At 40.1% G+C, this 13,199-nt stretch overlaps 1 protein-coding gene across 1 annotated transcript in view; it reads left to right on the top strand.

The window, feature by feature from the left end:
• The window catches only part of COL21A1 (collagen type XXI alpha 1 chain), a 526,378-nt gene that overhangs the window by 262,307 nt on the left and 250,872 nt on the right, over positions 1–13,199 (top strand). Inside the window, exon 7 of the mRNA XM_073589133.1 lies at positions 8,413–8,490. Within this exon, the coding sequence (XP_073445234.1) occupies positions 8,413–8,490 (78 nt within the window). The remainder of the gene's footprint in view (positions 1–8,412; positions 8,491–13,199) is intronic.

Raw genomic sequence — 13,199 nt, forward strand, 5'->3', positions numbered from 1 at the left:
GAATACAGGCCAAAGTAGTGCGTGAATTCCACACAATCACCAGGCATCTTCCACATAGGGAAGACGCCTGAAATACCTTAGTACCCGGAAGTGTGCCCCAGACCCTTCCCCTAGTGATGCCCACCGTTGGATGAAGAGGACGGGCAGGCGCGCGCCCGCGACCTAAGACCAGCACGAATAGTTGCAGCAGGAAGGAAGACAGAGCGGGCGCGCGGACGGACGGAGGCGCGCAGGTGAGGTAAGGCTGCGGTGGGTGCCGCCGCAGATGGGACATTGGCGGCCACGGCCGCCGATGTCACAGGTAGCAACAAGAAAATGACCCCTAAAACTTTAATTTTGGGGCTAGCACTTCAGGGGATAACATTGACAGTTTTTGGGGGCATCATTTGATCAATAGAGAATTCAGGGAAGTGAAAAAATAAAAAGTAACAACTGGACAAGACTCCTTTCCCACTGAGCAACAAACAGAAGCAAAACCAACAAATAAACAAGTAAAGTTATAATTCTATAATATATATATATATATATATATATATAAAATCATATATTGCACCATGATGACTTTTCAGTAATCTATTGTACTGTGACTTTTCAGTAATCTATTGTACTGTGACTTTTCAGTAATCTATTGTACCTTGACTTTCCAGTAATCTATTATACCGTGACTTTTCAGTAATCTATTGTACTGTGACTTTTCAGTAATTTATTGTACTTATTGTATTATGACTGTACCATGACTTTCCAGTAATCTATTGTACTGTGACTTTTCAGTAATCTATTGTACCGTGACTTTTCAGTAATCTATTGCACCATGACTTTTCAGTAATCTATTGTACTGTGACTTTTCAGTAATCTATTGTACTGTGACTTTTTAGTAATCTATTGTACCGTGACTTTTTAGTAATCTATTGTACTGTGACTTTTCAGTAATCTATTGTACCATGACTTTTCAGTAATCTATTGTACCGTGACTTTTCAGTAATCTATTGTACCATGACTTTTCAGTAATCTATTGTACCGTGACTTTTCAGTAATCTATTGTACCTTGACTTTCCAATAATCTATTATACCGTGACTTTTTAGTAATCTATTGTACCGTGACTTTTCAGTAATCTATTGTACTCTGAGTTTTCAGTAATCTATTGTACTGTGACTTTTCAGTAATCTATTGTACCTTGACTTTCCAGTAATCTATTATACCATGACTTTTCAGTAATCTATTGTACTGTGACTTTTCAGTAATTTATTGTACTGTGACTGTACCATGACTTTTCAGTAATCTATTCTACCGTGACTTTTTAGTAATCTATTGTACTGTGACTTTTCAGTAATCTATTGTACTGAGACTTTTCAGTAATCTATTATACCATGACTTTTCGGTAATCTATTGTACCGTGACTTTTCAGTAATCTATTGTACCATGACTTTTCAGTAATCTGTTGTACCGTGACTTTTCAGTAATCTATTGTACTGTGACTTTTCAGTAATCTATTGTACCACGAATTTTCAGTAAATCTGTGGAACCGTGACTTTTCAGTAATCTATTGTAATGTGACTTTTCAGTAATCTAATGTACCAGTAGCGTAGCTACTGGGGGGCAGAGGGGACTACTGTACTGTATCAGTGTGCGCAGCACGCCGATACAGTTACATTCTGTTGCACAGCAGGGAGAATCAATCTTCCTGCTCTGCCACCCAACTGATATGTGCCAGCAGTGGGGCCCCCTGTCATCGCAAGATCAACTGTATCGGCTGGATGCCGAAACAGCTAACCGCATTGATGAGTGAAGGAGTGTTACATTCCCTCTCCCATCATCCCCCTCTCAGTGTTTGACATCACTGATGCCGACACTGACAGGAGTTCATGATGATGTCACTACTCAGCACCCACTGTCTGGAAATGTGAGGGTGCTCAGAGTATCGGAGGAACTAGTAGGAAAGGTGAGTACTGGATTTATTTTTTATGGAGGTGCATTACACTATAGAGTCTGCCTATGGGGGTGCATTATACTATAGAGGCTGCATTATATTAGAGGCTACATTATTCTATAGAGGCTGCCTATGGGGGTGCATTATATTAGGGGCTACATTATTCTATAGAGGCTGCCTATGGGGGTGCATTATATTAGAGGCTGCATTATACTATAGAGGCTGCCTATGGCGGTGCATTATACTACTATAGAGACTACCTATGGGGTGCATTATATAAGGGGTTTTATTATACTATATAGGCTACCTATGGGGATGCATTATATTAGGGGCTGCATTATACTATGGTGGCTGCCTATGGGGGTGCATTATACTACTTTAGAGGCTACTTATGGGGGTGCATTATATTAGAGGCTGCATTATACTATAGAGGCTGCATATGGGGGTGCATTATATTAGAGGCTACATTATTCTATAGAGGCTGCCTATGGGGATGCATTATATTAGGGGCTACATTATTCTATAGAGACTGCCTATGGGATGCATTATATTAGGGGCTTCATTATACTATAGAGGCTGCCTATGGGGGTGCATTATATTAGAGGCTGCATTATTCTATAGAGGCTGCCTATGAGGGTGCATTATATTAGGGGCTACATTATTCTATAGAGGCTGCCTATGGGGTTCATTATGTTAGGGGCTGCATTATACTGTAGAGGCTGCCTATGAGGGGTGCATTATATTAGAGGCTACATTATTCTATAGAAGCCACCTATGGGGGTGCATTTTACTATAGAGGCTGCCTATGGGGGGTGCATTATATTAGGGGCTACATTATTTTATAGAGGCCACCTATGGGGGTGCATTATATTAGGGATGGGGAGCCATGCATACCAGGACAGGGATGAGGGGACTATGCATACCCGGCTTATACTTGAGTCAATATGTTTTCACAGTTTTTTTTGGTGAATTTAGGTGCCTCTGCCTATACTCGGGTCAGCTTATACTCGAGTATATACGGTATTCCCTTTTCTTACCCTCATAAATGTTTCTCAGAATCTGCTCCATAATATAATCTGTTTACACACCCTACAGGCACTTAATGGCACTGTGTATCAGTACTTTTACAAATACTGACTGATGATTGGTTCATGCAGTGTTATTTGAAGACCCCATTTGTTATATTGATGGCTGGACCATACATGACAAGTACTTTTTCCCTTTTAATCTTTGTGTCTCCCCTGTTTCCTCATACAGTGGAAGCTTGTGACCAGGCCCCTCACTCCTCTTGGCATATGTTGAGTTATGTGTTACTCTGTAATATTTGATATTGCCTGCACATATAACCTCTGAATTGTGAAGTTCTTGGAATACGTTGGCACTATAGAAATAACAATTATTATTACAAATTATTATACTGCAGCTGCTGCTGATTTATTTGTGTGTCTCTGACATATAAGGAGTCATTTCTATGATTTTTGAACATGAGGTCAAAACCTCATCAACATTTTTTTTAAAGAATGTGACTTTATGGCACATTGCCATGTTTTGCATTGCAGTTATTGACCTCACAGTTTTTACAGGTGAAATGTTAAATGTTCTTCTAGACTTAGTGAATGTATCCTAAGACAGCTGCTATGTAACTCCATACTGTCTAATGTAGGGGACATACAGTATGATCAGGACTCTGACATTCCTGTGACCTTTACTCTCTTCCCCCTTACAGCTGCAGGATTTGTAAGCAGGGACTTTCATGAACAAGGACAAACATATCATGCATCCCAAGAAGATATTACTTTAAGGGCTTGCTCATACGAGTGTATACATCAACCTAGTGCTAGCCAATGTCTTATCGAATAGCACTCGGACCAATGTTGTCCAATGGGGCAGTGCTGGTGACTGATTTTTTCTACTGATAGAATATGCCAGTGAAAATTATTGCAGCATGCCGCGATTTCACTTTGAAGGGCTCGCTCAGACGACAGTGAATTCTCTCATGCGAGAGAATCAGTTTGATTGTGATATTGACACGCTCATCAAACTCTGATCAGAGTTTGACTTGAGTGTCAGAATGGTGTGGTCCAATTCTTTCAGATGAGGGAATCTGTGCACACCATGAGGAGAAGACAGAGATTAAAATTTATCTGTTTTCTCCATTCTGGGAGTCAGAGGAAATCGAACTGCACTCACATGTAATCCGAGTGCAGTCGTAGACTTGAAAGGGTGAGTGGCATCTGATTTCAAAGTAAAATCGCAGAATGCTGCAATTTTTTTCACTGATAAATTCGGTCAGTGAAAATAATCGGGTTTCAGCACTTCCCTATTAAACAATATTGTTCCTAGTGCTATCCGATAAAACATTGGATAGCACCCGTCCGATGTATAAGCTCATGTGGGTGAGTCCGAAATCAGATGCCACTCACCCACTCAAGTCTATGGGTGCGTAGAAAATATCCAAGAGTAGTACTATATCCATGGACACATAGTATGGAGAAATGTGGTTCTCCATACAAAAAGAATTCTCTCATACAAAAGAATTGGATCGCACTATGCTGCTGCTCAGATCAAACTGTGATCAGAGTTTGATCAGAGTGTCATTAGCATAAACTACCCGATTCTTTTAATAAGAGAACCTATGATCGTGTGAAAAAAGTGTTTTGACATAATGTAATTAGCCCCTGTGCTAGTTCCAAATAAAGTCCAGTCCACGTGTTCATTTTAATTGTTTGACCAGTGAAATGTCAGCTTTTTAACCATGGTCTAAATTAGAGTTGAGCGATACCGTCCGATACTTCAAAGTATCGTATCGGATGGTATCGGCCGATCTTTAAAAAAAGTATCGGTATCGCCGATTCCGATACCGGAAGTCCCATTCAAGTCTATGGGACTTCCGGTATCGGAATAAGAAAAACCCTTTCCTGCCCTTGTACAGCCTCTCTGGGGTCTGTACGGGCCTTTCGGGGGGCTGTGCCGGCCTGCCAGGGGGTCTGTGCAGGCTCCGGTGGTCTGTGCCGGCCTGCCGGTGGTCTGTGCAGGCTCCGGGGGGCTGTGCCGGCCTGCCGGGGGGCTGTGCCGGCCTGCCGGGGGGCTGTGCAGGCTCCGGGGGGCTGTGCCGGCCTGCCGGGGGGCTGTGCAGGCTCCGGGGGTCTGTGCAGGCATCGTCCGATGGGACTACAAGTCCCATCGGGCGATGCCTGCTACCATGACAGTGATTGACACATTAGCCAATGATGGGACAGTAGTAGTCCCATCATCCGGCTAATGTGTTAAATGTAAAAAAAAAAATAAAAATTACATGCTACATACATACAACATGCATACTACATACATGCTACATTCATACTACATACTACATACATGCTACATTCATACTACATAAATACTACATGCAACATACATACTACATATATACTACATGCATGCTACATACATACTGCATGCTACATACATACCACATATATACTACATATATACTACATGCATGCTACATGCATGCTACATGCTACATACATAACACATATATACTACATGCATGCTACATACATACTACATGCTACATACTACATATATACTACATGCATGCTACATACTACATGCTACATACATACTACATATATACTACATGCATGCTACATACATACTGCATGCTACATGCATGCTACATACATACTACATACATACTACATGCTACATACATACTACATATATACTACATACATACTACATACATACTACATGCATGCTACATACATACCACATACATAACACATATATACTACATGCATGCTACATACATACTACATGCTACATACATACCATATACATACTACATGCATGCTACATACATACTACATGCATGCTACATACATACTACATGCTACATACATACTACATATATACTACATGCATGCTACATACATACTACATGCTACATACATACTACATATATACTACATGCATGCTACATACTACATGCTACATACATACTACATACATACTACATGCATGCTACATACATACCACATACATAACACATATATACTACATGCATGCTACATACATACTACATGCTACATACATACCATATACATACTACATGCATGCTACATACATACTACATGCATGCTACATACATACTACATGCTACATACATACTACATATATACTACATGCATGCTACATACATACTACATGCTACATACATACTACATGCTACATACATACTACATATATACTACATGCATGCTACATACTACATGCTACATACATACTACATACATACTACATGCTACATACATACCACATATATACTACATACATACAATACATTCATACAATACATACATAGACATACAGTACATATAACATAGAGTAACATACTTACCAATACTTGTCACATTGTTCCCCGAAGCCATTGTCTTTTCCGGGATAAATATTAACATAACAAACCACAAAAATACTCACCCACGATCCGAAGCAGTCCACGAGTGTGTCCCACGACGATCTTGGGTAGAGAACTGCAGCATCAGATGATGCTGCCGTTCTCTACGGGCTGCAGGAATCCAATGACGGAAGGTAGGTATCCTTCCGCACTGTATTCCTCCGCCACTTAAAAAAAAAAAAGTCCCTAGTCTCACTTTATGCCATTGCTGTGTGGGAAATTCCCACGCAGCAATGGCATAAAGTGAGACTAGGGACTTTTTTTTTTTTAAGTGGCGGAGGAATACAGTGCGGAAGGATACCTACCTTCCGTCATTGGATTCCTGCAGCCCGTAGAGAACGGCAGCATCATCTGATGCTGCAGTTCTCTACCCAAGATCGTCGTGGGACACACTCGTGGACTGCTTCGGATCGTGGGTGAGTATTTTTGTGGTTTGTTATGTTAATATTTATCCCGGAAAAGACAATGGCTTCGGGGAACAATGTGACAAGTATTGGTAAGTATGTTACTCTATGTTATATGTACTGTATGTCTATGTATGTATTGTATGAATGTATTGTATGTATGTAGTATATATGTGGTATGTATGTAGCATGTAGTATGTATGTAGTATGTATGTAGCATGCATGTAGCATGTAGTATGTATGTAGCATGCATGTAGTATATATGTAGTATGTATGTAGCATGCATGTAGTATATATGTAGCATGTATGTAGTATGTATGTGGTATGTATGTAGCATGTAGTATGTATGTAGCATGCATGTAGTATATATGTAGTATGTATGTAGCATGTAGTATGTATGTAGTATGTATGTAGTATGTATGTGGTATGTATGTAGCATGTAGTATGTATGTAGCATGCATGTAGTATATATGTAGTATGTATGTAGCATGTAGTATGTATGTAGTATGTATGTAGTATGTATGTGGTATGTATGTAGCATGTAGTATGTATGTAGCATGCATGTAGTATATATGTAGTATGTATGTAGCATGTAGTATGTATGTAGTATGTATGTAGTATGTATGTGGTATGTATGTAGCATGTAGTATGTATGTAGCATGCATGTAGTATATATGTAGTATGTAGTATGTATGTAGTATGTATGTGGTATGTATGTAGCATGTAGTATGTATGTAGCATGCATGTAGTATGTATGTAGCATGCATGTAGTATGTATGTAGCATGCATGTAGTATGTATGTAGTATGTATGTAGTATGTATGTAGCATGCAGTATGTATGTAGCATGTATGTAGTATGTATGTAGTATATATGTAGTATGTATGTAGCATGTAGTATGTATGTAGCATGCATGTAGTATATATGTAGTATGTATGTAGCATGCATGTAGTATGTATGTAGTATGTATGTAGTATGTATGTAGCATGCAGTATGTATGTAGTATGTATGTAGCATGCATGTAGCATGTATGTAGTATGTATGTAGCATGTAGTATGTATGTAGCATGCATGTAGTATGTATGTAGTATATCTTTTTTTTTTTTTTTTAACATTTAACACATTAGCCGGATGATGGGACTACTACTGTCCCATCATTGGCTAATGTGTCAATCACTGTCATGGTAGCAGGCATCGCCCGATGGGACTTGTAGTCCCATCGGACGATGCTTGCACAGACCCCCGGACATCAGCACAGCCCCCCGGCAGGCCGGCACAGCCCCCCGGCAGGCCGGTACAGACCCCCACAGGGTGCACAGACCACCGGCAGGCCGGCACAGCCCCCCGGCAGGCCGGTACAGACCCCGGGCAGTCCACACAGCCCCCCGGCAGGCCGGCACAGCCCCCCGGCAGGCCGGCAGAGACCCCCGGCAGGCCCGAAATGACGGCGCATCATGATGCGCACACACCGCGCATCATGATGACGTCAGGCCGTCAATCAACTGAACTTCCGATTCCGATGCCGACTTCCGATATTGAAAAAATATCGGAAGTCGGTATCGGAATTCCGATACTTGCCGTATCGGAATGCTCAACACTAGTCTAAATACTTAATATTTAACATAGAATTTTTATTTTACAGTTTACATTGCAAAAGCTGAGAATATATTGTGATCCAGAACAGAACAAACGTGAGACAGCTTGTGAAATTCCTGGACTGGTAAATACTTTATATTGGACTTGTAAATATTCAAAGGATTGCACATAGCCTTTTGCAGAATAAGTTTACTGATAAATAAAATTATGATATTATTGATTCAAAATGTATCCATGATAAAATTGCATGTTTGTAAAAAAAAAACATAATGTGCGCAAACATAGCAAAAGTTGTTTTTCATGAGGTTAATAAACTTTCTACGCATAAAATCTATGGATTAGTGATTTGTTCACAATCAATTAAGCCTCCACCTCAGCTAGATCTAAAACTAGAGAATATGCATTGGGCAAAAAAAAAAAAAATACCAAATAGGCAGTGCCAGCGAAATATTACCCCTTAAATAGTTTCACAATTTACATGCTAAAATAGTGTGATCAGTACACGCTTTGTAGTATATGTCAGTTTGCAATCTCTTTAGTATCTTTTTAAATTTCAGATAATTTACTACTTAAAGGGAATGGGTCAGTAGGTTTTTGATATGTAATCTGAAGACAGCATGAGATAGGGGTTAAAACACAGATTTCAGTGATGCCTCTCTTATCAAGCTCTGTGCTTTTGTTTGCTTGCAATGATTATTTTAGCACCAGTAGTTTATCATTGCTGTAACTAGCTGGTCATGTGAACCCCGGTCTGACACGCCTCCTCCTGTGACAGGCACCTTACTGTCTATAGACATTGTATATTTCAAACTTGGTGGGGGTGGGGTCAGCTTCCTCAGCTCTGCTTCATTGATAAATCTAAAAGCTCTGATTGTGTCAGAACGGCTGCACCCAGTAAACTAAGTGATACATCATTGGATTCAGGGTCTCTTTGCCTATATCATGCTGCTCTGAAAGGAAGTAGCTAACACCTGCCGACAGATTCTCTTTAAAGCAATTAAACTTATGTGAAAGATACATTTGAAGCATAGTTTACACCAACTTTTTAATAAAAAAAACTAACTAATTAATGACTAAATGCCATTTGATTGAGATAGATTGGTCATATGTTGTATATCAGTGGCTGGGTTGCCAACAGTCCAGAAATTGCGGGACAGTCCGTTAAAATAGGGCACTTTTTTTGCTCTGTTTGTAAATTTGTTTAATCATTTTACAGTTTTCAGCATATGAGCTGTAAATGAGGTGAGTTTACGGTGAGTTTTTGACGCTGCATATTTTCGTTATATCAAAACCGCAGCATCTTACAGTTCCAGTAATGTGGATGGATACATAGAAATCTCATGCCAACTGTGCTTTTTTTAATGCCACATAAAACTGACCTGCGTGTTTCAAATCCGCATCATGTCAATTTCTTTTCCATGTACGCAAAGTTTTATGTGCAGATTTTTCCTATAGACTTGCATTAGATGCGTAATATCCACAACTAAAAAAAAAAAATATTTTAGTGTGTTTCTGTGCCGGATACGCATCAAAAACACATGTAATCTGCACATGACTATACCAATAAAGATTTGTTACCGTCAAATACCAGGTATCAAAACCAAAGCAGCTTTCTTTGAAACATGACCAATCAATAAGAGACAAAAAGCGCAGCATCAAAAACACAATAAAAATGAATGAAAAAAAAGCACACTGAAAAATGCAATTAAAAAATGCAAGTAAATAGATTTACTTAATAAGTACAGAAACTCTACAACATCAAAAACTCACTAAAAGTTCATTGTGGGAAGTAGCCTTATAGTCCCAGCAGAGTGGATGGGATTGTAGAAAACTCATGACCACTATACTTTTTTTTTATGGTGCATAAACTGACGTGAGGTTCATATTTAAAAGTCATAGGATGTCATTAGATGCAAAAATCCACAGGTAAGAAGCTCATATGCATTGGTAGTGCATTTACGCTTGGAAGATTTACTAAAAACCTAAAAACTCAAGTAAATCACACCTTACTGTATCAATAAAGTTTTGTCAAAGCCAAATAGCAAGAATTAGCAAAAATAAGGCAGCTTTTTTTTAAAAAATTGACATACCAACAAGAGACAAAAATCACAGCATATCATGAAAATCATAAAAGCAATGAAAAAAACATGTCCCTTAATTTACCTAGTTAGTTTTTTCTGTTGCTGATTTTCTGCAGAATGTCTTTACCTATCAGGTAAATTAGGTCACTTGCATTTTTTGTGTTTTTAATTTTTTTAATGTGCTTTTGATGTGTTTTTTTTTGGTTTCTTTTAGATATGTCATGTTTTCAATAAAGATGTTTTGTTTTTTATGCTTCCTGGTAATTTGCTTTGACCAAACTTTATTGATATAGTCTTGCGAAATGTAAATGCATTTTAGCGTGTTTCCACTGATGGAATGCACTACAACACAAATGCATTTTTTTAACTGTAGAGTTTCTGCATCTATTGCAATTGTATAAGGAGAATCTGCACAGAAAAGTCAGCGTACCCGCAACAGAAATTGACATTATGCAGATGTTAAACATGTACTATAGGTTAGCTTACTCTATGTTCCAGGAGTGGGTGATAAATACAGAAGTGGTGACGTGTTTCTATTATACTTTTCCTCTAATTGTTCCTCACCTGGTTTTGGCTTACACATACTGAGGCCGGTTTCACACATCAGTGGCTCCGGTACGTGTAGTGACAGTTTCCTTACATACCGGAGACACTGACACACGTAGACACATTCAAATGAATGGGTCTATGCAGATGTCAGCGTGTTTTTACGGACACACGGTCTGTGTGAAAAACACGCTGACGTGTCAGTGTTTTTGGGAGTGCCTGGTCCGCAAAACGTGCTGAATACGTGCACACAGAGAACAGTTCTCACTGTCCTCCGTGCAAACGGACGGCCGCTGGGGAAGAAGCGCTACTGTAAGCGCTGTTCCCCGGTGGCTGGTGCTGGACGTGGCAGTCATTCTTCTCTCCTGCTCTGCCAGCAACAGCGAGCAGGAGAGAATGAAGAAAAAAAAAACTGACGTGGGGTCCCCCTCTGTTTGTGAACCAACCCTGTAAAACTTACAGCTGGGGGCTGCTATTCTCAGGCTGGTAAGAAGCCATTGATCTTGACCCCATCAGCCTAAAAACACCAGCCTGCAGCTGCCCAGAAAAGGCACATCTATTAGATGTGCCTATTCTGGAGCTTTGCTTGGTTCTTCCCACTTGCCCTGTAGCAGTGGTAAGTGGGGTTAATAAGGGGTTAATGTCACCTTTCTATTGTAAGGTGACATTAAGCCCGGCTTAGTAATGAAGAGGTGTCAATAACACACCTATCCATTACAAATCCTAGAGTTATTCAAGGGTTAAATAAACACACACACACAATAAGAACAAAGTATTTTGCTGAAAGAATACGCTACACTGTGTTTAAAGCTTTATTATTCTAATTCCATATCAACGCCATCGTTCTCCTGTAAAAAATTATAAAATAATAAACCAACAATATCCATACCTGTCAAGCAATCAGTCACGTCCCATGGCGTAAATCCATCTCGGGGGGTTAAACAGTTTACAGCCGGAGCACTGATAATGCAACCACTCTGACTGTAAACTACTGGGGAATGAATGAGAAGCTACGTGCAGGCTCAGTAACAAGCTGTGATGTCACAGAGCCTGTGCACGCTGCTTCCCTTTCATTCTTGATAACCAAAGACACCATAAGGAGTACAAAGTCCAAAGAATATAAAATATATATGATTTTATTAGACATAATTGTCACAAACATGAATACATACAAAAGGATCAGGTAATGAAGGCAAGGTCACAGATTAAATACCATGTAAAAAATGCCAAAGTGCATTATACCACCATGGGAATAGATTATAAAAGTACTGGCCAGTATATGTACTAAATCCCCCACTGTTGGAACTGGCCAAAATACAATTAAATATACATCATAAATAAATGCCCCAAGTGCTTACCCATAAGCGATATGAACCAAGACCAAAGCCCCACGCCACCGATGCGCATTTCACTGCTCTTTTTCAAGGTGCCGTACTGTGTGTCACACCAGGCCGAATTTTTATATCCCTCCATTTCACAATCTACGAATCACAGAATGCCAGACACAGCGCATACAATCAGTCACGCCCCCCGGAAGTTACAACATGATGCTGATGATGTAACTTCTGGGGGGCATTACTGGTTATATGTGCTGTGTTTGGCAGTATGTTACCATGACGCTGATGATGTAACATCCAGGGGGTGTTACCGGTATGCGCTGTGACTTGCTTTAGGTTACTATGACGCTGATGATGTAACTTCCGGGGGGTGGTACCGGTTGTATGCGCTGTGACTGGCATTGTTACCATGACGCTGATGATGCAACTTCCGGAGGGGGCGTTACTGGTGGCAGGCGCTGTGACTGTCATTATGTTACTATGACGGTTGTGATGTAACTTCCGGTGCTTTACTGGTTGTATGGTTGTGACTGGCATCATGTTGCCATGACGCTGATGATGTAACTTCCGGGGGGCGTGACTAATTGTATGCGCTGTGTCTGGCATTCTGTCATTATGATGCTGATGATGTAACTTCCGGGAGGCGTTATCATTGACATACGCTGTGATTCGTAGATTGTGAAATGGAGGGATATAAAAAATCGCCCTGGTGAGACACACAGTACGGCACCTTTAAAAAGAGCAGCAAAACGCGCGTCGGTGGCGTGGGGCTTTGGTCTTGATTCATATCGCTTATGGGTAAGCACTTGGGGCATTTATTTATGATGTATTTTTTTTGTATTTTGGCCGATTCAAGCTGTGGGGGATTT

The sequence above is a fragment of the Dendrobates tinctorius genome, unplaced genomic scaffold (genome assembly GCF_039654945.1).
Source record: "Dendrobates tinctorius isolate UK_male_01 unplaced genomic scaffold, ASM3965494v1 ptg000107l, whole genome shotgun sequence".
Taxonomy (NCBI): Eukaryota; Metazoa; Chordata; class Amphibia; order Anura; family Dendrobatidae; genus Dendrobates; species Dendrobates tinctorius.